The sequence below is a fragment of the Castor canadensis genome, chromosome 16, assembly GCF_047511655.1.
Source record: "Castor canadensis chromosome 16, mCasCan1.hap1v2, whole genome shotgun sequence".
In the NCBI taxonomy this organism is placed as follows: domain Eukaryota; kingdom Metazoa; phylum Chordata; class Mammalia; order Rodentia; family Castoridae; genus Castor; species Castor canadensis.
Window position 1 is genome coordinate 3,973,344 of NC_133401.1, and position 25,571 is coordinate 3,998,914.

General features: G+C 46.8%; 1 protein-coding gene across 18 annotated transcripts in view; it reads right to left on the reverse strand.

Annotated features, from left to right (window-relative positions):
* Window positions 1-25,571, reverse strand: part of Znf536 (zinc finger protein 536) — a 463,499-nt gene that overhangs the window by 154,371 nt on the left and 283,557 nt on the right. For 17 of the 18 annotated variants that reach the window (XM_074058790.1, XM_074058788.1, XM_074058789.1 and 14 more), the window contains 3 exons: window positions 19,814-19,966; window positions 13,498-13,572; window positions 5,600-7,171 (listed from right to left, as the gene is read on the reverse strand). In XM_074058790.1, coding sequence (XP_073914891.1) covers window positions 5,600-7,171; window positions 13,498-13,572; window positions 19,814-19,966 — 1,800 coding nt within the window. The remainder of the gene's footprint in view (window positions 1-5,599; window positions 7,172-13,497; window positions 13,573-19,813; window positions 19,967-25,571) is intronic. The other variant, XM_074058793.1, reaches the window with a different exon arrangement.

Here is a 25,571-nt window from a genome sequence, read left to right on the forward strand (position 1 = left end):
AGTAGACACCGAAATGCTGTGACCATTAGGATGAGACATCATCACAAACTCTCCAGAATCATCTTTCAAGCTAATTTTCCGTCATACTAAGAAACGGCTACTAACAATGAAGCATGGAAGCATGAGGAAATAAAAGTGCCTCTAGCATGTCGAGGAAAAGTGAGATTTGTGCTTATTTAGTGCTAAGTGACGATTGCCACTGAAAGAGGTTTAGATGCTGGCACCATCCCCTTGCAGCAGACTCTGTGGACACTCACCTCAGCATTATAATTGCAAATGCAACTGGGAGCATTTGTCCATGAACTTCTATAGCTGTCATCTTATTCCATTCCTATGCTCTGCTGTATGTGAGACTTTTAAGAAAACAAGACAGAGTCCCTCTGTCTTCTGCTTTGTGTACCTGCCAGCCCTACAGGGTGGCCATGGTACAGGTTGGGAAGGGGTGTGTTCCTGGAAGTTTTTCATGCACAGGAAGAGATATGGCCTTCCAGGAACACCTAACCAGCCCATCTGTGTCTACAAGTCCTCTGTGTCTGGAAGGTCTTTAGCATTGCAGGTGACGGATGGTGGCCTGAAGTGGCTGATATGAGTCCTACCAGTACCATCTCATTGGCCAGGGGCACAACAGAAGACAGGTGACCGCACCTCTTCCCTGGGGATGACCACAGGAACACATCTCTCTTTCCACTTTAGCCAGGGTTGGTCAACTCTGACTCCAGCTCCAGCCTGCCTCCTGTGTGAGTTCATCATAATCCATGCAACACAGTCACACCCATTCACTTTGAGTGATAGTGGTGACAGGGTCCTCATTGCCTGTAAGCCTAAAATATTTACCCTCTGGCCCTTAAGAAAAACTTTGTTGACCTCTGTTCTGAGGTAAAACAGTATCTGTTTTACCACTGCCTGTGCCAAGAAATTATGGGAAAACAGGAGTCACATTTTCAGAGAACTTGGCTTGGTTGCCCTCATCACACATTTTAGGATACACAAGGTGAAGAGGTTTTAATAGGCCCAACCTTTTTGTGGGGAGTCCCCAATTCTTTTATTGCTGTGAAAGCCTGGAGAACCCTTATTCCACAGTCTCAGACATAATTGGGGTTAAAAAGCCAGTTTCCCAATAACCTGAGAATAAACTGGGAATACCGAAACTGTTCCTCTTAGTGGCCTTGGCTACTCACTGGACTCTTCCTATGCATGAGTGGGTCACTTTGCCTCACAGTCACTGTGCACAGGGATCATGTCCACCATCAACCTGCTGGGAGATCTTCCTTGCCTGGCCAGGTGTCCCCAAGTGGTGGCACAGTGTCTAAGGGTAGAAAGGTTGTGCTTTTCTCCCTGCCTGTTCCTTAACCTGACTTTAATTTTCTCCCATCAGTCCTACTCCTAGAGGCTCACTACAGGACACAGAGTAAATTCCAGCTCGCAGCAGTTCATGCCTTAGCTGTCTGTCTCAGTTTCAGAAGGCAGAGAGTACATAATCTGGGGTGACACCTGGTCCTACCTCTCTCCATGTAGCCAGCCCCAGGGACTCTGCAGAGCAGCCTGTGTGCATGGTAAGGTTTGTGCCTTCCATGTTCTCATGGATTTCCAAGCTACCTACTGACCAGCACTTCCACCATCATTTCTCAGACTGGACAAGGAGTCTCTCTGCCTTGTCTTGCCAATGGATGTGAGCACTGACCTCATCTGTCCTTTGCTCCCTGTTTAAATTCTCATATGGAGCCTAATCCACTACAGAACCAAAGTGGAATCCTTTCCAACAAAACCAAAAGACATTCAAGTCCTCTGATGGCACTGGGGCACCTTGTACTTTATATTCTGTGACTGAACAAAGAAATAAGGGCCATGCCTGGATCCTAGAAGTTGCCTCAAGAAGCTAACACTTTTAGAGTGGGATGTCCTGTAATGGAGCAGACACTCAGCTGGACTGGACAACTGCGGTGTACACATTCCGGCTTAGTTCAAGGTGGCTCTGTAGAAAAGTCTTTTGAGAATTCCTGTGCTACAAGACATTTGGAAACCAACTGGCCAGCCCAGCCCCTCCCCAATGGCTGCCTTCTGTGCTCTAGTTAAAAAAGCACTAGCTATGAATTGACCTTGGTATTGACCTTGGCCAGAACCCCAAGTCTAGGGCACCGAGGAGTTTAGGACTAGAGTCCTCAAAGTCAGGACGCAGCAGTGATAATGAGGGAAGTACCTGGGAGTAAAACCAACAACATAGGATCACCCAGAAATGTAGGGTGAGCAGCTACATCCTCCAACCTACCAGCAGGTAGAAGAGGGGCTCCTGGGTTCCATGGGGTATACATGATGTGAGCGAGGTTTTCTTGATCTTTCTTCAAACACTTTTACTCCCATAAGAATAGACTTCTCCCTTAAAACAGGGAGGCACAAATCTTCCCCCAGGTCTATTTCTAGGGGCACCTAAATTAGGATGAGGGCTTACTAACCAGGCAAAATCAGGATCCAAACTCTATCCGAGATGAAGAATATAAGGGTAATTCTTTGGTTTGGTGAGAAAAGACAAGCTAGCAACCGGGTGGGCCAGTTTGAAAATCCACATCTGCTTGAAGTGGAACACAGAAGAGGGAATATTACAAATATTTTACACCTTGTGCCAATAAATAAAAATAGCCAGGGTAAGGTTGCAGTTCACAACTGTAGACTGTGTTACAAAGACAGTGAACGTGACTACTTAGGGAAAAGAAAAAAGATTTCCTAACACAATGAATTTAAGTGTTCCTCTGATATATTAATGCTTAGCAAAGATGTCCCTGCCTAGCCCCTCTGGGTCCTGGGATAGTACAATAGCCAGCAAAGACATGAGGAGGTTGCAATGACACTGGGGCAGATGTGGGGGCAGATGAATGAGAGCTGGGCAGGGGTAGGCCATCCCAAAGGCCAGAGGGATGCGTCTTCATCCCCAGGAAATCCAAAGATTACAAGGGCTTTCCCTGCCTGCATCCCATCTACAGCAGAAGGACACAGGAGTGAGACCAGACAAAATGCAGAACTGATGATCTCTAGAAATAGAAACTTAGGGCCACAATTTGTTTTGGCATTTTGGAACAGTGGGACCTGGCTAAGCAGCCAGGAAGCCCTCTAGCCTGACAGGTCCCAAAGGGTCCTCATCTCCATTAAAAAGGCAAAGCCTCAGTTTGCATCCCAGGGTCTGCTTCCCAGGGGGCTGAAAGGTTGACTCTGGTTCTTATGCATACCAGAGAATGCCGGGAAGTATCCTCAGCTGCTATTTGGGGAAGGGGTGAGAGATTCCTAAGATTCCTGACGCTGTGTGCTGCCAGGAGGGGAATAGCTCGACAGACCAGCAGGTCCACCTGTGTTGCCCTCTCTTCTGCCCTCCCTGGTGCCAAAGGACACCATTGGACAGGCTTCCTCAAGGCAGACAGCCTTCATTCCTCATTGGTAGGAAGATGGGAAAATTTATAGGGTAATACAAGCTCATTTCAATAATAACGAGTTTAGACACATGCTACTTTTTCATCGTTTCTGATGCATCAGTTCCTGGCAAGAACTGTGGTCCTACTTAGGTAGTTGAAAGAACTGAAAAAACAAATCCCCAAACAACAATAAAAAAGAAACCACCCCAGTCACAATCTTAAAACAATGGAAGAAACAAGATTTAGATGTTGCTTCTTCTCCAGAAGAAAAGAGGGGGAAATTGAACTGGTTCAATACCCCCTTTTTTTTTTTAAATATTATTGCTAATAACTTCAAAAGTAATGAATTGTGCATGACCAATAGATAGATCTGGAGGTACTGGGTAAGTGGGGCTTTGTGAGCCATTCAGCATGAGGAACTGTCAATATTGTGTTTGAGCTGTCAGAAATCCATTTAGAGATTTTTGACAATTCAAAAAATATTTCCAACTGTTTGATCCAGTTCTTAGTGAATTAGGAAGGAGAGAGGAAAAGAAATACATCAATTTAAGTTATAAATCCAGAGTCTGGCTTCCTGAATCCTGCTCTGTGCTAAAAGAAAGTCAGGAGGCTAAGGTTCAGAAATGGCTCCCATGTTCCCTCCCCCGCTCCTTCCCTTCTTCCCCTCCTTCCTTCCTTCTTTCCTTTCTTCCCTCTTTCATTTCTTCTTTCCTTCCTTCCTTTTTCTCCTTTTCTTCCCTTCCTTCCTTCCCTTTTCCTTCCCTCTTTCTTTCCTTTCTTCCTTCTTTTCATCCCTCCTTGTCTTCCTTCCTTCCTTCCTTCCCTCCCTCCTTTCCTTCCTTTCTTCCTTTTATTTCTTTCTTCCCTCCTTTTTTGTCTCCTTCTTTTCTTCCTTTCCTCTCTCTTCCTCCCTTCCTTTTTCCTTCCTTCCTTTCCTTCTTTCCATTTCTTCCTTCCTTCCCTCCCTCCCTCTTTCCCTCTTGGTTCCTTCCTCCCTTCCTTTCCCTCTTCTTTCCTTTCTTCCTTCCTTCTTTTCTTCCTTCCCTTTTTGTATTTCTTCTTTTCTTCCTTTCCTTCCTTCCTTCCATTTCTTCCTTCCTTCCCTCTTTCTTCTTCCTTTTCTTTCTTCCTTCCTTTCCTCCCTCTCTCCCTTCTTCCTTCCTTCCTGCCTCAGACAAAATAAAATCTCAGAAATCCATTCAAGGATTAAATATAGAAAGGTACCAATGCCATTGGTCTCTACTGGGACTACTTGGCTGCTTTCGAAGGACACAATGCTGAGCTGTTCCTTGGAGACAGGCTTTCAGATACAAACATCTGGGTGCCAAGAAAATGGCACTGATCCCCCACCACAGCCCCTCAACATCATTTGATGCAACTTTAGGCTTCACATTTAGGATTATGTTTTAAAATCTGGAATGACTCTGGGGCCGCCATATTCTCTAAGGAGGCACAGAGTGCCCATTTACTACAAGATCAGACAGGCATAAATCCAAGACACACAGGATCACAGCATTACTAATCAGAGACTTCACAACGTACATTTCTTGTTAGAACAACAGACAGACAAGTAAAGAGACACAGACAAAAGGCAACAGTAGAAAGCCCAGGTCATGGTGACTGCCACTTGGTATGTCTAAATAGGAGTCACAAACACCCTGAGCCCATCTCTCTATTTGCAGAGAAGTTTGCTTTATTTCTACACTGTGGTTTGTGTGTTATGATTTTAGCATTCTCTATCAATAAAAGAGGTTATGGAAGCAGATTTGGCTTAGCAAAGCAGTAAGGAGGAGCCGTCTTCAGGCTTCTTTTGCGTGAATTTTGCATACTGAAAAGTTTGCAAGTTACCATGTCTCTTTTTTTGTTTTGAAAGTAGTTTTGCTTTCCCTCCTCAACTTAGAATGAAAAATAGGAGTAGTTCACACTGATACCACCCCCTTTCCATGCCTGGGTCCAAGCATTTGATAGCTTTCTAATGCAAATTGGACCACAAAAGTCTATCTTTTAAAACTTCTAAGTGAGATCCACTTTTATGATTGTCTATATTGCATATATAGCACTGAGTTTTTCTTTTTTTAGGCTCAGTTTAACATTTGCTAATGGGTACATCTACCTCAATTTTTTTTTTTTTTTAAATAAAGCACAATTCAGCTCTGATGCTTTCGGGAAATGAACTAAAGGAAGCAGATTCTAAAACTTACCACACAAGTCTGGCCTCTTGATACATCCAGAGTTTGCAGTGCTGCCCGCCAGCCCGTTAAAGGCAGCTAAGCCATCAGCACTGTATGCCCTGAGGACCGAAAGCATGTTCAACGGCTTGTCCAGACCCGCCGGCCCCCGCTCCGGCTTCTGCAACCCCACCGAGGGGTCCTGGCCAGGAAGAATGCCTGGGCTGTGCCACTGCTTCTCTGAGGCTGGAGCTAAAGGCGAGACCAGGCCCTGGACGGGTTGGGGAGTGCCCGTGGGCAGCAGGCTGTCCCCACCATCACTGCTGCTGTCCTTGCCCAGGGCAGGCAGTGGCTTGCTCATCATTTCTGGCTCGGTTTCAATTTCCTCTTCGTCGTTGTTCTCTCCCTTGGAGGAGTCCATGTCCTCAGAGGAGGTAATATCCGAGAGATCATCAGTAGTGTTTTTATTTGTGGTTTCAGGGATCAGGATTGGGGCATCATCTTCAGGGTGGGCCTTCCCATCGGGATCCTTGTTGGGGCAGGAACTGGAGGCCCCTGAGCTGGTCATGCCAGGGTAAACCCCAAATTGCTTGTAGAAGTCTGATGGGAAGTTACAAAATGCAGGGTCGACGTGGCTGGGCCATGGGCCACTCTTCTGGTCCCCCAGAGTCTCTTTGGCCTGTCCTTGGGCCACCTTCTCAGAAGCAGAGTCTAGACAGCCACCAATCGTGCTGGAAAGGCCCATCTCTTTGTTTGATTGAACCGCAGCCAGCAAAGCCACCTTGCCAGGCTCCCGAGCCTGCTCTTTGCAGTTCACCATCACCCCCGCAGCAGCATCTTTGCGTTTTGCTTTGCCCAGGTGGTTGGCCTGGAGGTGGAGGGCCATGAGCTCCATTGATGATGTGGTGAATGCACAGAACAAGCAGCCATGCCAGGCGATGCTGTCTCGCATGGTCACAGATGAGCCTGGGAGGGAGGTGGCGTCTGGCCGCACTGACAAGTCCAGAGGTTCATACTGAGCTTTCTCAGACTTCCTCTGGGAGAGTTTCCCACTGGCTTTCTCCTCGCCACTGTCCACTGTGTGGACTTTCATAGAGGGGACATCTGACAGGGCTTTGTCCTTCATGTCCTTCTTCTTCAGGGAGCTAAGGACGAAGCTGTCCATGAATGCTTGCAAGGACCCTTGGAAGTTCACGCCATTGCTCACAATGTTTTGATAAGCTCTTCCAATCTCAGAGAAGTGGGTGCTTTTGGAAGGAAGGTCAGCACCTTTCAGGGTGTCCGAAGAGGCCTCTGAAGCCATGCTGGTGGCTTGGCCCGAAGGCTCTCCAGAGGAGAGCACACCTGAGGTCCACTGCTGAGAGGCAGGACCCCCTCTGAAGTCGATTCCAGGGAGCCCCTTGAAGGCCCCCCTTAGGATGTCTGGCCTGATAAATAATGATGCCTTGTTGGCTATCTCATCCTTGTGGTCTTGGTTTGGGGGCTGCCCTGGGAGTGGCCCAGCTCCATTCTGTCGCTCACGATGATGTCGTTCTAAGTGATACTTTAATGATGCTGACTGGGTGCCCGCGTAGTCACAGTGAGGACACTTGTAGGGTTTCTCACCTGCAAGATATTGGTATAAGAAAAGAGAAAGTGTTTATCTCATTTTGGTGTGCAGAACAAGGCTGGAAGGGTCAACATTTGTTCTTTGAAACAAAGCAGCTCAAACTAATAATTAGTTAGACAGCAACTGTTTTTTTTTAAATAGAAGAATAATTCGTACTCTTAAGGTTTTTAATGATTTTGTACATTTGGGACTATTCAGGGATGACATACTATCTACACACAATTAGCAATCTTTTTCTTTATCTAACATGTGAAAACGGTTGTAGATTTAAAAGCTATGATTATGAAAATTAAGCATAATAATTTCAACCACAGTGATCATTAAAACTAGAAGTTTCAAGAGACAAAGTATGTAACAAATGGATGGTTGCGATATTTTGTGTATACAATAGCTCCAAAATTTGTTTAAATTATACACATGGAAACCATTTTTAAACCTAAAAATTTTATGGCACTGTTACGCAAGACTGAAATGAATGATTTAAGTCTTGCTCGGCAGTAAATCATGGATATAATTAGCAAATGGCACACAGCACAAGTAATTTATCATTATTTGGAGGGCACCATTCCAGACGGGCTCAGATATCTGCAGACCTACTTCACCGCTTCTAAATAAAGAACTATAAATACCGATTCAATAAAATATTAATATCATTACCGTGCATTCTGATTGCACCGTGTAAAGACATATAGTTAAGATAAAAAGCGGTCAATAAAACTTAAAAGAAAATGAGTAATAAAAAGGAACAAAATATATTTCGTTTCTGTATTTGAAATTAACATTATTTACTGGTCTTTGTAGTACTTTAAATTTGTACTAATGGCAAACCTAATGCTCCAGTACTAAAATGGGTAATTTACCTATAATCGGCGCTTTCCAGAGAATAAAAATAGCTTGAAAGAGTGTTTTAAAACATATAAGATGATTTTCATGAATTAAATATTTATTTAAATTCAACGCCCAACTTCTATTGTTCTCCCCACCATGGAGACACAACTCACATCTGTCAGGCATTGTGGGACACAGGAGGAGAGGGAGGTAGACAAATGTGGCTTTAAACATGCCCCCAAGAATTTGTTAGCAATCCTGAGTCTTTTCCAGACCTTGCAACCGTAAAGCTCCCTGGAAGGAATTGAGGGGGACAGGGGGTGCGGGCATGGCAGGCCTTGTTGCTCTATTCGTAATAGCACCCTGTCAATACCCATGATTGATCATTTCTCCCAGGAGGCTTAAGTATCCTCTACCTCTGTTCTATTGTTGGACAGATTCCTCTAGAAAGGTCCAGTGAATCACTGGTGAATGGTGTGTTCTGAAGACATTTTCCTGTGTCTAGTCCCAGAGGTACCATTCTCCACACATAGGGCATTTAGAGTTTGGACTTTGTAAACAAGAGGCCTACCAGCCCAGGATCTGAGCAGGAGACTGGGCCACACCATCTGTGGATTGCAAACTTCATCTTTGGAGCCACTCTGCCCACTGTGTCCACAGGAAGCAGTTAAGAATTCCTCACATGTGCCTGGCAGCAGCTGAAAGCTCCCTGGAAACATATTCAGAGATGCCCTCTTGGTTTGGAAAGGGGACCAATTAGGAATTGACTTCTCTAAGCATAAATGGAAGGACCACAGTGGTCTCTGGCTAGACCGATGGCGTGAATATGGAAGGAAGGCTCCACTTTGGGGAGTGGATCCTTATGTTAGATTCAGTAGCTTAAGCCACTGCCCCTTGGATTTTCCATTGCAGGCCATGGAGCCATTGTTGGACTGGGACACTTCAGGACAGCTGATGTCCCCTCTCACTCAACTTACCATGGAAGCCCCTGGGCCAGATGCAACAAAGGCAGGCCCTAAAGTTTAAGGGGTGTGGAGTGCAGATTGTGACAAAAGAGACTCAAGACCAAAAACCTAGGCTCCTGGCCCACAGGTCAGTATGGACTCTGTGGGAAGCCCAGTGAGCAGAAGCCAGCAGAGGTGAGGCCTGCAGGTACCAGAGACACTCAGGCTGCAATTCAGAAACACACCTGGATTAGGTGCATCTGGAGAAAGAGCTTAGGAGAAAGTGTGGGCCTGTGTTAGTAGGACAGGGAGAATGTGGACTTCACTTCCAGGCCTCAAGTGACAGGGGCTACTTGCCTGGTGAGGACGGCAGGGAGGCTCACAGAATGTGTGTGGGGGCACACACTGCAGTGGTGGCTCTCAGCCCCTACTAGCATGCAAACCAACTGGGAAGTAAGTAAAGGCATGAGTGGGTTCTGGGCCCTGGTACCTAGTGGGGTTTGTCCCAAGGTCTGGGGTGGGGGCAGAAGTTGGAATTTATAACAAGTGTTTCTGGGAATTCTGACACAGATACTCCAAAGATTTCACTCTGCAAAACCAACCTAGCATGGCCTGGGAGCTTTCAAAAGGTATCAGTGTCTAGTCCCATCTCCCCAGATTCTGAGCTCATTGGCCAAAGGTACAAATGGGAGCTGGGCGGGGGGGGGCGGGGGGGGTCTTTGCAAGTTCCTTTAGTGACCTTCTTGGAGCCTGGGTAGGGAACAATGTGTACAGCACCCTGTGAGCTGGTTTCTGTAGCATGATTTTGCAGGATGACAGTCTAGGTCCCAGAGGTAACCGGAGCGTCTGGACTGGGGACCAGGCTCCCTGTGCTACTCTGTGTCCTGTTGGACAGGATTCTGGTCTTGGGACCTTTGCTTCCTCAATCTGCAACGTGAGCTGTTGGAGCATGTGCTCTTTGAGGCCAAATCCTCTCAACTCATATTGAGAGCTACACTGGGTCTCTGAGTTGCACAGAAAGTTGGGTGGACAGAGCTGAATATGCCACATTTCCAGCAGTATACACATTGACTTGCACACAGCCTTTGACTGTGAACCAGTGGATGACCGAGTTCCTTGTACCCCTACGCACTCTTCTTACCACTGGGAACTGAGTGGAGGAGCAAAGGGATAGCCCACCATCCATGGTTCTCAGAGAAGACATATCGTATGGTCATTAAACAAGTAGAACCCACATGTGCACACTCACACCCACACGGAGCACCCAGCAGGCAGGGTGACAGGGTATCTGCAATCAGCCCCTGCTCTTCAAAGCTCAGAGGAGGTCTCAGCCTCCTCTGAAAAACCAGGATGGTCCCACTCAGCATTTTCAGTCTCGCAGGCCACATCCCAGGAAATGAGAGGCCACCTTGTGAATTTCCAAGGGTTGTTTTGGTTGCACAAAAAATGCTCGGAAAGCCTCCTACCCACAGCTTCCCCATCTTCTGTGCTGTGGACAGAAGAACCCTCTGCCATCTCGTCTCTATAGCTGTGTCTCCCGCCTGAGTCCTGAAGGACTCTGCTTGGATGACCACTCCCCATCACCTGCTTCTTTAGATAAATGCTCCAGAGTGACAGCGTAGCATAAACCTTGTAGATGGTTTTTTAAAAATTAACTTAGATTTCTTTGTAGTAACTACATGAGTTGATAAGCATTATTGTCCTGTCCTTCCCAAAGGCAAGGGCTACAGAGAAACTGGAACTCCTTTTGAGATTAAGCCTAGGCCCTTGCAGCGTGCAGTTCTAGCTGAGCACCCCCAGGGGACTTGAGTCATTTGGGGTGAGCCTGTCCTCCAGAGACTCCCAAGCAGCCCACGAGCTTTACGTTCTGCAGGAAACATCCCAGCTGCTTCCCAAGCATTCGTTCCCCAAAGGACACATTGCAGAGTGTTCAGTAGGCAAACTTTTCACAACATTGGCCCAGATAGGGTGGGGTAGCAACTGAGAAGAAACGCTGATCAGCACATTTAAAGGGCCGGGCTCAGAAGTACGGTCAAGGTCCCGCCTCCATTTGGCCAGTGCCAGACAATGCTCTGTCCACCTGTGAAGGCCACCATGTCTGGACACATTCCTCAATGCAAGTGCGCTAGGCGGACTCTGAGAAGTCCCAGGCTGCAGACATGGCCAGACTTCAGCGAGGAGGCAGGTAGCAGGCCTACCCAGCCGCCAATCCCCAACTGGGGCTGGAATGCCCAAGACTTGGACAGGTCTTCCCTGTGCAGCCATGGGGCAGAGGCAGTCCCAGACCCTGCCAGCAGCTCTGTCTAGTTGAATGATTGACTACTTAGGGTATAAATGAGTTCAAAACTCCTGGGTGGGGGGGGGATGGTGAGGGAGTGGGGATCCCTCAGGCTGCCCCAAGCTGTCTAGGGGCCATGAGTCCTCCAGTCCCCTCCATGATGTTGGGGACTCACTGTCCTTGCTCTCTGCTTGTTGTGGGGTCCCTACACTCAGAGTCTTCGTAGCCAGGTAGATTGTGTGATTAGGAAACAGTGGGGAAGGGGCAAAGGCTTCTTCTGGTAAGCAGCAGTTGGAACCAACTCTGATTTTCTAAGAAAAGTCTTATATCCAGATTCCTATGTGCAGTATTTCACTTTTTATAAATGGTACCTAGTTTAAAACTTTCTAAACATGAGAGAATCACTGTGCTCTGTGTTGGGGACTTTGTCTGGACCAAGCAGCCAGTCTGAATCAAGGATGTACGGTGACTGGACCACCCACTGGCTGTACCAAGTAAGGATGCTTTACCAGGGAACCCTTTCACAACATATTAAAGGAATAAGTTGTGGGTCCAAATGATGCATTTCTAGAAAAAGGCATTTTGCTGGAAAAGACATAATAAAATTTTCCAAATAATCATTTCATCATTCCGCCAGACAAATGAAATTATTGGACTTATCTTACTTTAAGCCAGCTTCCTACTGACATATGGCATGGGCTATGTGTTCAACGGTGTTATATCATCAATAACTTCTCCCCAGTCAGGGGATCATAAATTTTTAGAAATATATGACCAGGTGGTTTAATTAGTTCTCTGTACCTATTTTTACATGGTCATATCTTTTATTATTCTGAACATCCACCTTGCACTAGATAGACCACAAGAGCCCTTGCTTTCCAGAGAATTATTTTGGACTATTCAGGGCAAGTTTCCAACAGCGTTTCTCCAAAAATAACAGGTGAATTCACATAAGTCTTTGCCAATCCCTTGATTAGGCTTTTAAGAAGTGATTCATGCTCCTAATTTTTTTTTTTTTTTTTTTGCTAAATCTTCAAAAGTGATTTTACTTTCGAGTTGAGCAACTGACTATTTCTCTGTATTTGCATCCCAGATCGGGTATTTATTTAGTCTTCCAAAATGTCTTTACTTAGTTAATACCAGGAGAGATAAATATGGTGGTGCCTTTGCAGCAAAGTTTCAGTACATTAATATAAATTGTACACTAATTTCCCCAAAGCATATATATGCTGTAAACCTGAAGACATCTCACACAGCTGCTTATTGCTAAACAGTGCCTTGTCCAGAAGGGGACAATCTGTGTCTCTAATTGCTGTCACGGAAGCCGAGATTCATTATGTGACTTCCCCATTAAAATGTGAGCATTAATTTGTATAATGAAATATCACCCACTACAGTGTTCATTAGCCATGCCCTACTGTATACCGTACGTTGTTAGCTACCTAGAAACTCTACTTAATTCCACTAATGGATATTTCCCTACTTAGTGTTTGGTAGGAAATTTATACTGTAACATTACCTCTTAAACTTTTAAGGAAATTTAAATTCAATCAATTATTTTCAACAAAAGTTTGGGATGTCATTAAGGCAGGAAACCCAAGGATGAAGGACGGAAAAGGAACAAAATGGGCTTTTAGATTGTCTTAGAAATAGAAAAACGGTGGAGTTCCAATTCAAAAAAAAAAAGAAAGGAAGAAAGACGTCTCCTTTTTGGAATTTTTTTTCTTTCTTTTTTTTCACCATTGCTCAGGTAAATGTTCCCATAGTCCTGAGGACAACAAGACAGGCTGTCTTTTTGGGAAAGGAGACAGGAAGTGTTCCCATTTTAGCCAACTCATTTGGGGAAATTTATTCAAGGTGCTTTTATATTCTTGGTGTTATAACAGCCAGGTTACCTTATATAGAAAAGGAAATATGGAAGTATTTGTGTACACCAGACACGAGGCACCTGGATTGGACCAAGCTTCTTCAACTTGCACCTGCATGTCCCCACCAGTTAGTGCTGGGGACGCCCCTTGGAGAGGACAGGAATTTCCATGATGGTATCAGGAGTTCTCTCTCCAGCTGCCAGAAACACTTCCACCCAGTGGCCACCCAGAGATCAGAGCATCTGCACATCTTTCTGTGACTGTCTCCCTGCTTCACGCCTCTCTACCGCATTGTGCTAAGTGGGGAAACCAAGGCAAGCAGGGTTATGGAGGCCTGGCTTGGGGCCAGTCTGAGTTGGGGGTGAAGGAGGGGCTGGGTGCACAGTACTTCCCTTTTAAGTCACCTGGAGGCTGCATCAACACCACCTGTGAGCACAAGCCACTTCTTTCTCTCCTGCTGGCTGTGGTGTAGACACACACTGTCAAAAAAATGTTGCATTAATTCCCTAAAGCAAGCAGGAAATTCACATGGAAAAGTAAAAATATCAACGCAGTGCAGAGCTGAAGGGAATGGCATTCCAAGACACGCAGATCAAGCTGGCAACCTGGAATCCAGTACTGCAACTCCAGGTGGGGAACTTCCTATCTCTGGGGTCCATTTCCTCCCCACCCCACATACCACCAAAGCCTGGCAGGAGAGGGAACCCTGGTCACTCCAACCTTGAGAGGCTCAGGAACAAACTGATGTGCAGAGCCTAGCTCAGCGCCTGCAGGTGGGTGTGCATGGAAAGTACATGGAACAGGATAACATCCAGGTGGCCCTCTCCAGCCCTGCTAGGTGGGGGAGAAGACACTCCCTCACATAATTCTCTCTGGCCCCATACTGAAGGGGTGAGGGCGTATCTCTTCCTCCCACCCAGACAGCACCAACTGTTGCTATGTCCCCAGGGCAGGCAGAGATGGGTACCTGAGGCCACACCCACCTGACCTTGGCTGAGACCCTGGACTCTGACTTCCTGTGCAGATTCACAGGTAAAAGAGGATCTCGACTCAGAGATGAGAGATGGACCATGAGTACAGCACATCACAACCAGGGTCAATAAACCACTTCCTAAAATACTAACTAAAACTATTAATGAGATTTAGTTAGTCGCTGGACTTTAGGATCTTTGAGTTTTCACAAGTGAGGTTGCTTATTATACTTTTATGGTCGCTCTGAGACCACAGTCCCTCTAGGATACCCTCACTTGAGTGAACTGCTAGAGACATCCCAACCTAGAGTCCTGAAGCCCAGGCAGGGGTGACACCCCTTATCAAGGGACCTTGGGGGCAAACACCTACTCCAGCCTCTCAGTGACCTTTAAGTATCTGCCTTTCTCCTGCACATGAAACAGGGACATGGGACCCTCTGGAGTGTCCCCAAGCACCCAGCTTCCTGAGGAGGAATCTTGAGAAGGATAGAGTGCATTTGTGGGTGACTGATAATGAGATGGTTGGATAAGTTGGGGTGGGGCGGACCTTGGGACATCCCTGCCTCCTGTTGCCTATTATGATTAAATGTTTGCTAATGTAACTTTGTGATGCTTAGTTTTGTGCTCACTTGAGTAGGCTCTGGGGTGCCTGGATGTTTCATTAAGGATGTTTCTGTATGAGAGTAACATTTCAATCTATAGACTCAGCAGAGCAGCCTCTTCAAGATGGGTGGGCCTCTTCCAATCTGTTGAAGGAGGCTGAGAAAGACGGGGCTCTCTGTCTGGCTGCCTTGGAGCTGGGTTCCTGTATGTGACTCACTCTCGAAGGTGGAGCTCACACCATGGGCTCTCTTGGGTCTCCAGCTCACCAAGTGTAGGTTTGGGATTTCCCAGCCTCCACAATGAGCCAATTTCTCATCATAAATTAAATAAATGCACACACACAGTCATGTAGCACTTAACAATGGAGACTCATTCTGAGCGGTGTGTCATAAGACAATGTCATCCATGTGCGAACATCACAGAGTGAGTGCACTTACACAAGTCCAGGGTCAGTCACTTGATGTGGCTTCAATGCAATCAAGAGACTGGGTAAACCCAAGACACACAAGGCTGCAGCCAGCTTGTGCTATTTTGCAGTGAGCTTGTTTATAAGTAGGAGTACACTCTAACACAATGATCAAAAGTACAGCATAGTGAATACACAGAGCAGTAACACAGGCATTTATCACTGAGTATTATGGACCAGGTGAAATTACACGGTACACTCTGATGCAGCCAGCAGGAGTAGGTTAATTTATACTAGCATCGTCATAGACACAGAATAAGTTGTGCAGTGACATCACAGGACATTTCTGCTCCATTATAATCTTATAGAGCCATCATCGTGTAGGAGCCTGGCCCTAACATCTCCTATTGCTGTTTCTCTGGAGAACCCTGACAGATAACAAACTCCTTTCCACCCGTGCTGACCAGCTCTGGCCTCAGGTCACAGCCTTGTGCTCCAGAAGATGGTGGAGTCCTAATCTATCCGGGGGGGGGGGGGGGGGACTAATTCCCAGAAGAGAAAGTCTCAGCTTTCCCTGGGTTTGAAGTGACAATGGATAATGTCTGTCCTTCCAGGAACCAGATGAGGGGAGCCTCTAGGATCAGAATGGCTATGGAGACTCCTGAGGTCCTGCAGGTGCCTCCCCTTGATCCATCCCTGGTTGACCTGGCAGAAGCTGGCTTGGCGGGGGGGGGCGCAGAGGATGGAGGAAGCAGAAGCATCCTAGCTACTTATAGATTCTCCCCAGCCCCCAGATGTTCAGAGCCAATGTGACTGGTGCGTCTACTCAGCGCGTCTCTAATAAACAGGTGTTGGGAGAAGAGCAGTAATTAAGTAAATGCGGTGGAGAAAAGAAAGGAAAATGGCTTTTATCAGTCGATGTCATATGATCAAGACTTCTAATAAAGATGGAGTGGGATAGGAAAATGCAGAGAATATCCCTGCTCGTAACCCAACCATTTTAAATGTCTTTTTTTTAAATTTTTTTTACATGCTAGATGTGAAATGCATTTGTATGGTTCCAGTGCAGAAAAACTTTAAATGACAGCATTTTTGGCAAGCATATGTTATCTTCCACAGACTTCTCTCCCCTGGCCCTGTCGTTAGAAATACAAGGAGCAGAGGGGAGACAGTTCAGGGCATCACAGCCACTTGAGCTCACATGAAATCGTTTAGTAACAAATAACCTGATTTTGATTTTTAATTGTTCGTGTAATCTACACTTTCCTATTGTCTCGATAGATGTTTACTTGGGTGATTTCTACCATGGGCTGCTTTCTGTTGCATTCAAATGCACGAGTGTAAGCATTTCCCAATTTCTTTGTTCTTAGATTAAAAAGGAAATTGATCTTTATCTGGTTACGGTCTGCTTTTTAAACACTGCTGTTTCGGAGGGCAGGAATGGCAGGGATGTGAGGTTTCCATGGCTTCTTTCATTTTTTTTTCTCTTATGCTAAGAAGGTTCTGGAATGTCTCTGCCAATGGCCCTGTTTTGCCTCTCTCGGTGCCTCCAACCACTGGTCAAAGTTTACAAGTTTGCAAAGCAGAAGGTAGGAAAAATGAATCTTTCTCAAGGCTTAAGACAGCAGAATGGAGTGTCCACTTGCCTCCATCTGGGATGACTTCCTTCCTTCCAGCAGTTTTGGTCCTACTGGGCCGGAAGCACTCTGTGGACTGGGGTGGATCTTCAGGAGCCCTTTGTTTTGCTGCCTCAGTTCAAGGTCAGCCCCACCTCTGGGAAGCCACCACCCACCTGGAAAAGTCAGCCCAGTGCTGGATCACAGCACCTAAAAGCACAGAATCACCAAACACACCTGGCCTGGTTTCCACTCTCCTGTGGACCGCCCAGCAGCGGGTACCCAATAGACAGCCTCCTGGATCCTCAAGTCTGTGTGTTCCCCCAACAACCACCACTATAACATTCATTCATCCAGAAAATGGTGATAGCCAGGCTCTGTTGTAGACTCAACTGGACAAACAGAAGAAGCCTTTGCTCTCACAGAACTCACACTCTAGCACTTAGAGAGATGATAGTGGGTGCACATGTAAGCTATGCCAAATGGGAGGAGAAAAGAAGGAAGCAAGGAGTGTGGGTACCCGGGGGAGGGGGCAGAGTACAGTCAGGGAGGGGAAGGGCTCACTGAGAAGGGACACGGGTGTCAACCCTGGAGGGGAAGGCACAAGCCACACAGGTGTCTGGCAGACAAGTACACAGTGCAGGAGCTCAGAAATCCCTCCTGAACTTTTAGGGGAAGGGGACTCCCAGGAAGCTAGCTCTTACAATCTGACGTTATGCGATGGTGTCATGGACTCTGTGTTCCCTACTGTACTTGATCCCTCCGTACAGTACAAGGATACCAGGAAGAGGGCCCCTTACTCATTCTAGCATTTGTTCTGTCACTCAGCCTTTCAAAAAAAAAAAAAAATGGCAGTGTGCCCCTGCAAAGTGTAAGGTAGTCTTGTGGGCACACCGGTGGGGAGGGGGCTACAGAAATGCTAGCAATGCAAAAGATGGTCAGGGTTGCCACCCTCACAAATCCTAAGCTGTACTTGGTGAGAGAGAAACAATAATATATAAGGAAAGGAACGATTGTGCCAAAAAAAAAAAGAGATGACTGCAGTTCATGGGGAAAATAAAGCAGGGACTGGGAAGGGTTTTTAGGTAGGTAGTCAGGGATGGTCTCTGAATGGATCACATTCAAGGTAAGCCCTGGATGACCACATGGAGGAAGGAAGTTCCACACAGCAGCAGTGGTGGTGCAAAGGTCCTGCAGCAGGGACAGACACTATTAGTGGAACAGGAAGAGGACAAGGATGTTCCAGAGAGAGGAAGAGAATGAAGAACAGTGCAGAATGGGGTCAGGGTGGAGCAGTCAGACCACAGGGTCTTCTGGGAGAACAGTGACCCTGGCACGTAGTTTTAAAGCTCCCTCTGGCCTGAGATGATGCCTTGAGAGGTGTGCTGCAGGACAAGCAGGTGATGAGTAAGGAGACGACCTCTGGCCCCCTGCCATCTGTCCTCCTGATTCCTCAAGGTGTCAGTGACATTTCTGGGTGCCAGGGGAGGGGCCCTCGTCTTCAACCATGCCATGCACACAGGCCCAAGTATACTCAATATCGGTGTGCATCCCAAGTATGGTTATTGATTCCTTGGAAATAGGCCACAATTATTTTTGAAAATAGATGGCATATTTGTCTATCCTCTGAAGCAGCTCATACTTGGATAGATAAAATGTCAGGAGAAAAATCAAAGAAAATGGAGGTGTCCATATCTCAGATAGATTTTTTTTCTACATTGGCAATGTACAAGCAACTAACAGAAAATCTCAAAAGGACCATGGTTGAGGCGCAAGGCAGACAGCAAGACAAATGTCGTCATGGCAAAGTGTTGGGATGGTGGCAAATGAGGAATGAGCAGAGTGGGACAACTGCCATCCCTTCTGCTTGGCTAAGAGTACCTGCACATTTCTTTTGGGGACACATGGTGGTGAGCCATCCAGCCTCCCCTACTGTAGTACCAGGGAGCTGGTTCCATTTGCTCTGCCCCAGGGGTGTTCCTGGATGTTTGGGGGACACCCCTTATTCCCTTCTAGACTTAGAAGAGGTTGAACTGGGACCTGTCACTTACATCTCAAACACTCCTGGTTCAGACAAGGGTGTCAAGAAGTACTACATCAACATAGTCGGAAGGAGCCATTAGCACAGTGTCCTGGAGCTCGGACAAGGCATCTTTACCCTAGACCTGGACCACGTGATGTGTACGCCTGTGTGTCCAGTGTCATTTTGGGAGGGTGACTGCTAAGTAAGGAATCAGGTCATATATCAGTGACATAAAGACTGGTTATGGAGAATGTTCCTGTGTGTGTGATGGTTAATCTTTGCTGGGTTTTTTTTTTTTTTTCTTTTGGTGGTACTGGGTTTTGAACTCAAGGCCTCACACTTGCCAGGCAAGCTTTCTAGCACTTGAGCTACACCCCTAGTCCTTTTTTTACTTCAGTTAGTTTTCAGGTAGGATCCAATGTCCAGCTTGGTTGTAGAGATGGAGTCTTGCTTTGGTTGTAGAGATGGAGTCTTGCTAACTTTTTTTCCCTGCTGGTATTGAACTGTAATCCTTCCAATCTCCACCTCTCAAATACTGTTGTTGTTTTTGGTGGTGGTACTTGGGTTTGAACTCAGGGCCTTGAGCTTGCTAGGTAAGAGCTCTACCACTTGAGCCTTAACTCTAGCCCTGCTTAATCTTCACTCTCAACTTGATTGGATTGAGAGACACCTAGGAGATGGGTAAAGCACATCTCTGGGTGTATCTGTGAGGGTGTGTCCAGAGAGGGTTCACTAAGTGCTAGTAGACCAACCCTGAATGGGATAACACCCTCCCATGGGCTGGAGGCCAGATGGGGACAAAGGAAAAGAAGGAGCGAGTCTGCAGCACACGCAGTGCTTTGTCTCTGCTTCCTGGCTACCATGAGACAATCAGATTTCTTCTTCCACATCCTTCCACCATGATGCACGCTTCTGCCATGCCACAGCCTACAAGCAATGGAGCCAGCCCACCGTGATCTAAAACCTCTGAAACCATGAACTCAAACTGTCCTTCCTTTAAACTGAGTTAACACACAGCTGTGGACCTAGACCAGACACAGAGCTGGACCAGGGACCCCTCTCCTCCCATGGGCTGTGCCCTGGACACACCTGCCCTCTCACCTGTGTGTATCCTCAGGTGGACCTTAAGGTGGTGGGAGGTCCGGAAAGTCTTCCCGCAGTAGGGACAGTCCTTCATGGCCGAGCCCAGGCTCCTGTCGCGAAGCAGTGCGGGCTGCTGGACGCCGGCGGTCCTCCCCGCCTCCTCACCAAAGTCTGTAGGGGGAGAAGGAGACATTATCACGTCACGCCAGCACATGTCAGAAGTTGTTCGCACCAAAACCGCCAACTCCACACAAAGTTAAACATGTCAATACCACACCTGTCTGTTTCATTCTTTAAATCTGACAGAATGCTGACAATTCATGTATTTTCTTGTTATTCTCTTAAATTATTTCATCTTTCCTATCATCATTTTAAGCAGCATATGGTACCTTTATATTGAACTGAATTAAACAGGAGAAGAAACAGCTGTGTCAGCAGCTGGTTTGATTTCTTCTTTTGCTTAGTTCCTATTAAATATTTTTTTTTCCAAAAGTTTAAAAGTGTGGGTGTTTGTTGAATCTGATTAATTTATAGGATGGACTAGCTGGAAAGTTCACTATAGGATCAAAATTACATTTGCATCGTAGCTGGCAACAAATGGGGAAGAAAAATAGCATCTCAGCTGATTCTGGAAGACGTGCAGACGTATGGCTATTTTGGGACAGGAAAGAAAATTACCCAAAAGTGATCATTTCTTCATTGGCGAGTCTGTATCTTACAGAGTCCCTGGCTGCTGGAATCTCATGAAAGGAAGAAGAAAAACTAGGGAAATGTGGTTCTACAATTAGCCCATGACAAACCTACAGGGCCACACTCAAAGCCATGTGCAGAAACTCAGCCTCAAAAGTCCAATAAACTTGGAAGCCTTGCTTTTGAATCACCAGGGGGATGGGAAATTCCTCAGTAAAGTATCAATACGAATTTCCCTCCAAGCCATTATTTGTGATGTAACCCAAACCATTAGAAAGTAGAATAAAATTTACATACGGCTGCCTTGTGCACAGAAGTGATGGGTTATAATCATAAATAAAACCGTGAAAATATCTTGGTTACTGCAGTAACCACAGCCTGACATCACTGTGCTGCCGGGGAGACGTTGAGGACACATGACAGGACTTGGGGAATCTGCATGTCCGAGGGAGGGGGACACAAGAGAACTGTATCTGGCCTTGCCTCTTCTTCCTGAGTTGGAGGCCTCATCCAGAGCTGGGGTGCTGAAGGCCTGGAATAGAACCCGAGGCCCCTGGGGCCAGCAGGTTACGTCTGGTTACATCTTCCCTCTCGCAGTCCAGACCTTGCGATAAATCTACTCTGAGAACAAGAGAAACTTCCTGGTAATGAGCAGATCTGTGAGTTCTGTAGAGATGAGAATAAATAAGACTTGTACCTTCTAAGCACTGTAAAATGCAAATTGCTTCTATTCTACCACATCCGTTCCTGGTGTGTTCTCTGCTAATGGCCAAAAGGGACAGACTTATAGACCATGAATAAAATGAAGGCAAACCCACTGAATTCGTATGTGGGTGTTTGCCACTGTGGAGGTACTCTGATTTGGAGCGTTCTCTCTATATTTAGAGCATGGAGAACCAGACAGACCACCACCCTGGAAAAACACAGCAAAGGCCACTTTCAACTCTGTCCTCCTCAGCCTCCTAGCCATTATCAGAAGACCTACTTGGAGGGTATAATTACTCAGATTTTTTTGTCTCATAATTTTTATTACTAGGAGGACGAGACTCAGTCTCACCGAGACCTGAAAGTCTATCAGCCCACCTCACCAAGTGCTAGATCTGCCGTTGTTCAAATGAATGTGGAAATGTCACACTAAAGATAGTTTATGGATAAGGACAAAGAACACAAGAGCATGTGGCAAAGTCAGGTCACACCAATGTTCTCCCTTCCCCCACACACAGAGTCCCATCCATTCTAGGGTCTACAGACTGAGTCTACTAGGAGCCCAAAAGAGCAATGGCCTGGGACTAAATTCCAAGATAACCCAACTCAGGTCTTTGTTTTGTTTTGTGATGCTGGGGACACACCCAGGCCCTTGCATAGGCAAGTGGTCTACCAGCCACATCCTCCTTCCCTGGTTTTTTTGACACAAGGTCTAGCCATGTGATCCAGGCTGGCCTCCAACTTACTATGTTGCCCAGGTTGGCCTCAAACTCTCAATCCTCCTGCCTCAGCTTTCTACGTGCTAGATTATAGGTGTGCGCCACCACACCTGGTTCACTGGATTTATACAGCCAAGATGCCATCTCCTTCCATCCCTTCTATACTCCCACCTGCTCCAACCCAGACAGAGTAGGTTACATTTGCCCCCCTTACATCACCCAGCTCTCCTTTAGCTGGGATCATTGGGCCAACTTAAGCATCAATCGGCCTGATTAAAATTCTGCAAAGTGTCCCTTGAAATAGAGGTAAGATACCAATTCAAGTTCAGAGGCCAAGAGCTGTCAATTTAAATTATAAGCAGGACTCAAGTGTCCCCGGTGTTGGCCTCAGGCTAGAGTCAGGCAGGTGCAGACTTCCAAAGGTGATTTCTTGCAGGTCCTCCTGTCTCACGACTTTCCCCTCCCCCAACACTTCTTCCAATGGAAACTCCCCCTCCCCCATGAACAGAGCCAGGCAGCAGCTGTGAATAGCAGCTGTGGAAGGGATGATGGAGGGTGTATTTCTAGGGGAGCTTTTGGTGAAGCCTGGCCCAGAGCACATTCTAGATAAATCTGGAGACAAGGCAGACACTCTGCTCTGGAATCTTTACAGAAGTTGTGACAGGCTGTGCCTCACTCTCTGTCACTCGAAGTGATGTCCTGTATCTGCTTGCCTTTTATCTTTCTATTTGGAGCTGTGTGGCCCAATAAAAGGAATAAATTTGTAAGATAAACAGCTTTCTTCGCCGATTTAAGAGTCTAATTTTCACTTTACACCAAAATGGTTTTCTCTGGGAGGGCCAGAAGGTCTATGGCGTTTACTCTTAGCCTAATCCCCCCTGGAAAAACGAAACTCTGAGCCACGACGATGAAGGGAATGGTGGGTGGTCCCAGGAAATGTCCTCAGAAGCCAAAAGCCAAGTGCAGGGAAGGCTAGGGGATCTGGGACAGTAGCATGCTCACAGGGCCTTGCATGTGAGTCTGAGATGATGCCTGGATGGGTGCTGTGTTTTAAAACATGGGTGCAGAAAGGGGTCCAGCCCCATCAAGAACCCAGTGGCTTCACTGAGCTGGGACGACACCCTCCTCTTCATACCTGCCCCATGTAGAACATAACAGCACTCATGACTGTCCCTCTGCAGACTGCAACACAAAATCCCCTCACCTGGCCTGCTGACCACACAGTGGGCCCATGAAGGGCCCAGCCACTTCAGAAGCAGGCAACAGAAAGATGGAGGGGTGAGGAAAGTTACCTCTGTGGTCCCTTGTCAGGTGGTCTGTGAATTGGTTTGAACTTTTACTTTATCCTTTAATTTCCTTTCTCCAACTTTTACCATTGCTCCCTCTTCTATCAGGCATTTTTTCAAGTGTGTTGGGTAGAATGAAAGTAGACGAGGGACAGAAGACAGCCCTGAATTTACCCCCTGACCCTCCCTGCTCCTGTGGAAAGAAGGTGTATCCCTGCCTAGGAGTGGGAGCCTCACCCTGGGTGTACTCTGGTCCCCATGTCACAGAAGAATGGCTGAGAAAGTGAGCCCACTCCAGTGGGCTCTATTTCTTTCCTTGGCCCCACAGAATAATATGGGGTCATGTCTTCAGAAATGGGTGTCTTGTGTGGATGCTGAAGATACTGCTTCCAGGAGAGCCAAGCCTGTACCACCCTCAGAGCTCTCAACCTCAAACCCATGGAAAGAAAATAGGTTTCCATGACTTTGCCAGCTTTCAAGTTATTTATTTGCTAAGAAAAAACCAAGGAGACAGATCAAAATCTTTTCAAGGTGTGCTCCACAAATATGTTATTTGGGGTGAGAGGACATGGACCAATAGATCTTCCTAATTTCTTCTTCTTAAGGTCAGAAATCACCATGTCTTCTAGTTCCCATCACCTTGTCCTGTTCCTCCAAGTACAACAAGGCTAGCTAGGTCAAGGTGACATTAGACGTATGCTTTCCCTGAGTGTGTTCAGAGGGAATTCAGGAGAGCCCACAGGTATGGGATGAAGGATTGGGGATGGGGTGGCCCTAGATCATCTAGGATCCTCCTCAACAGCAGAACCACAAACTGGCACTGCCAGCTGGGCAAAGAGAGTCAACTTTCAAAAGTTAAAGTGCAGATGTGTATAAGATACCACATACAGTAGCTGCTGGAAGCCATCCCTGAACTGGTCATCTCAGTGCACACAAATGACTTTGAATGCAAGGTCACCTCATCCCACACTTAGCCTCATTGGATCTAATATGTCTGGAATTGAAAACATGGCTTACAAGATAAATTTGTAGCTTCAGGGTAGGTTCTCCCTCCTATTATCTTTACATTTGAGCTTCTCTGGTATATTTAAAATAAGCTTGTTTGCCCAGAAGGCCATTCTGGTGCTAGGAGGTAGAATCTTTTCCTCCCGATGCCCAAGGCCTGGCTGTCCCTAGGCAAAGTGCCGCTGCCATCCCTTCTTCTGACCCTTGGTTCCTTCCTTACCCAAAGAGGCTGGACTTCCTGGGGTGCTTCGACTCTGGTGTCCTGTAATGGTGCAGTGATGGGGGAAGTCCCAAGCCCACTGTAGGAGGTCTCTGCCCACTGCCTCTTTCTGCTGGTTACCCCAGAAGTAAATCTGGTCTCACCCCAGAAGTAAAGAGGGAACTAGGATGCCTCCTGGAGTGATGGGAAGAAGCGATTATGAAAGAAGCAGTAAGTGTTTCCTTTCCACGTTCCATAATTTAATTCACGCAAGTTCAACATTCTACATAGGAATCCTTACTTCTATGGTCCATCTACTACCTCAATCCCATGTTCTTTAATTCACGTTTTATGTAAGTTCCGTGGTCTACACTCCACACCACATCCATTCCACATGGTACATTCCAAGTTCTGTACTTCTCAGTTCCCCATGTGGTCGGTGGAGACCAGGTGACTGGCTCTAGCTAATGGATGAGAGATTCAGAGGACTACATGAGCCCATGTCTCCTCTCCAGACACAAAGTCTTGGAACCCAAGGGTTGAGATGGCAGAAGTACACATGGAAGGCAGCTGGGTGGTTGCATGGGAGCTGACCCACACCAGACTTGGCATGAAGAGAATTTATTTCATCACTGACATTTATTCTCAGTGATGGGAAACCATTGAGACTTGAAGGGCTGCCTTGTGGGAGGCGATCAGGAAATGACTAAAAAGAGTCACCTTCCACTGGGCAGATCTCTAATCCTCCAGGCAAGTCCTAGTAATACACAGTATGAGAGAGCTAGCGGCCAGAGATAGGGGCTGAGTGGACAAAAGCGAGTGAGGAAGTAGAGGTTTCTTGTTAAATTGTGCATGCATCCTTAGTTTTAGTTCATCCCAACTGCCACGCAGCCTGACCCTTCATACACCTAAGACAAGATTTTGGAAGAATTTTGGCTAAAATATCATAATGATGACAGTGGTGGTGGTGGTGGCAATGGTTGTGGTGGTGGTGGTGGCGGTGGTGGTGATGGTGGTGGTGGCGATGGTGGTGGTGGCAGTGGTGGTGGCGGTGGCGGTGATGGTGGTGATGGCGATGGCGGTGGTGGTGGTGGTGGCGATGGTGGTGGTGGTGGTGGCGGTGATGGTGGTGGTGATGGCGGCGGTGATGGCGGTCGTGACGATGGTGGTGG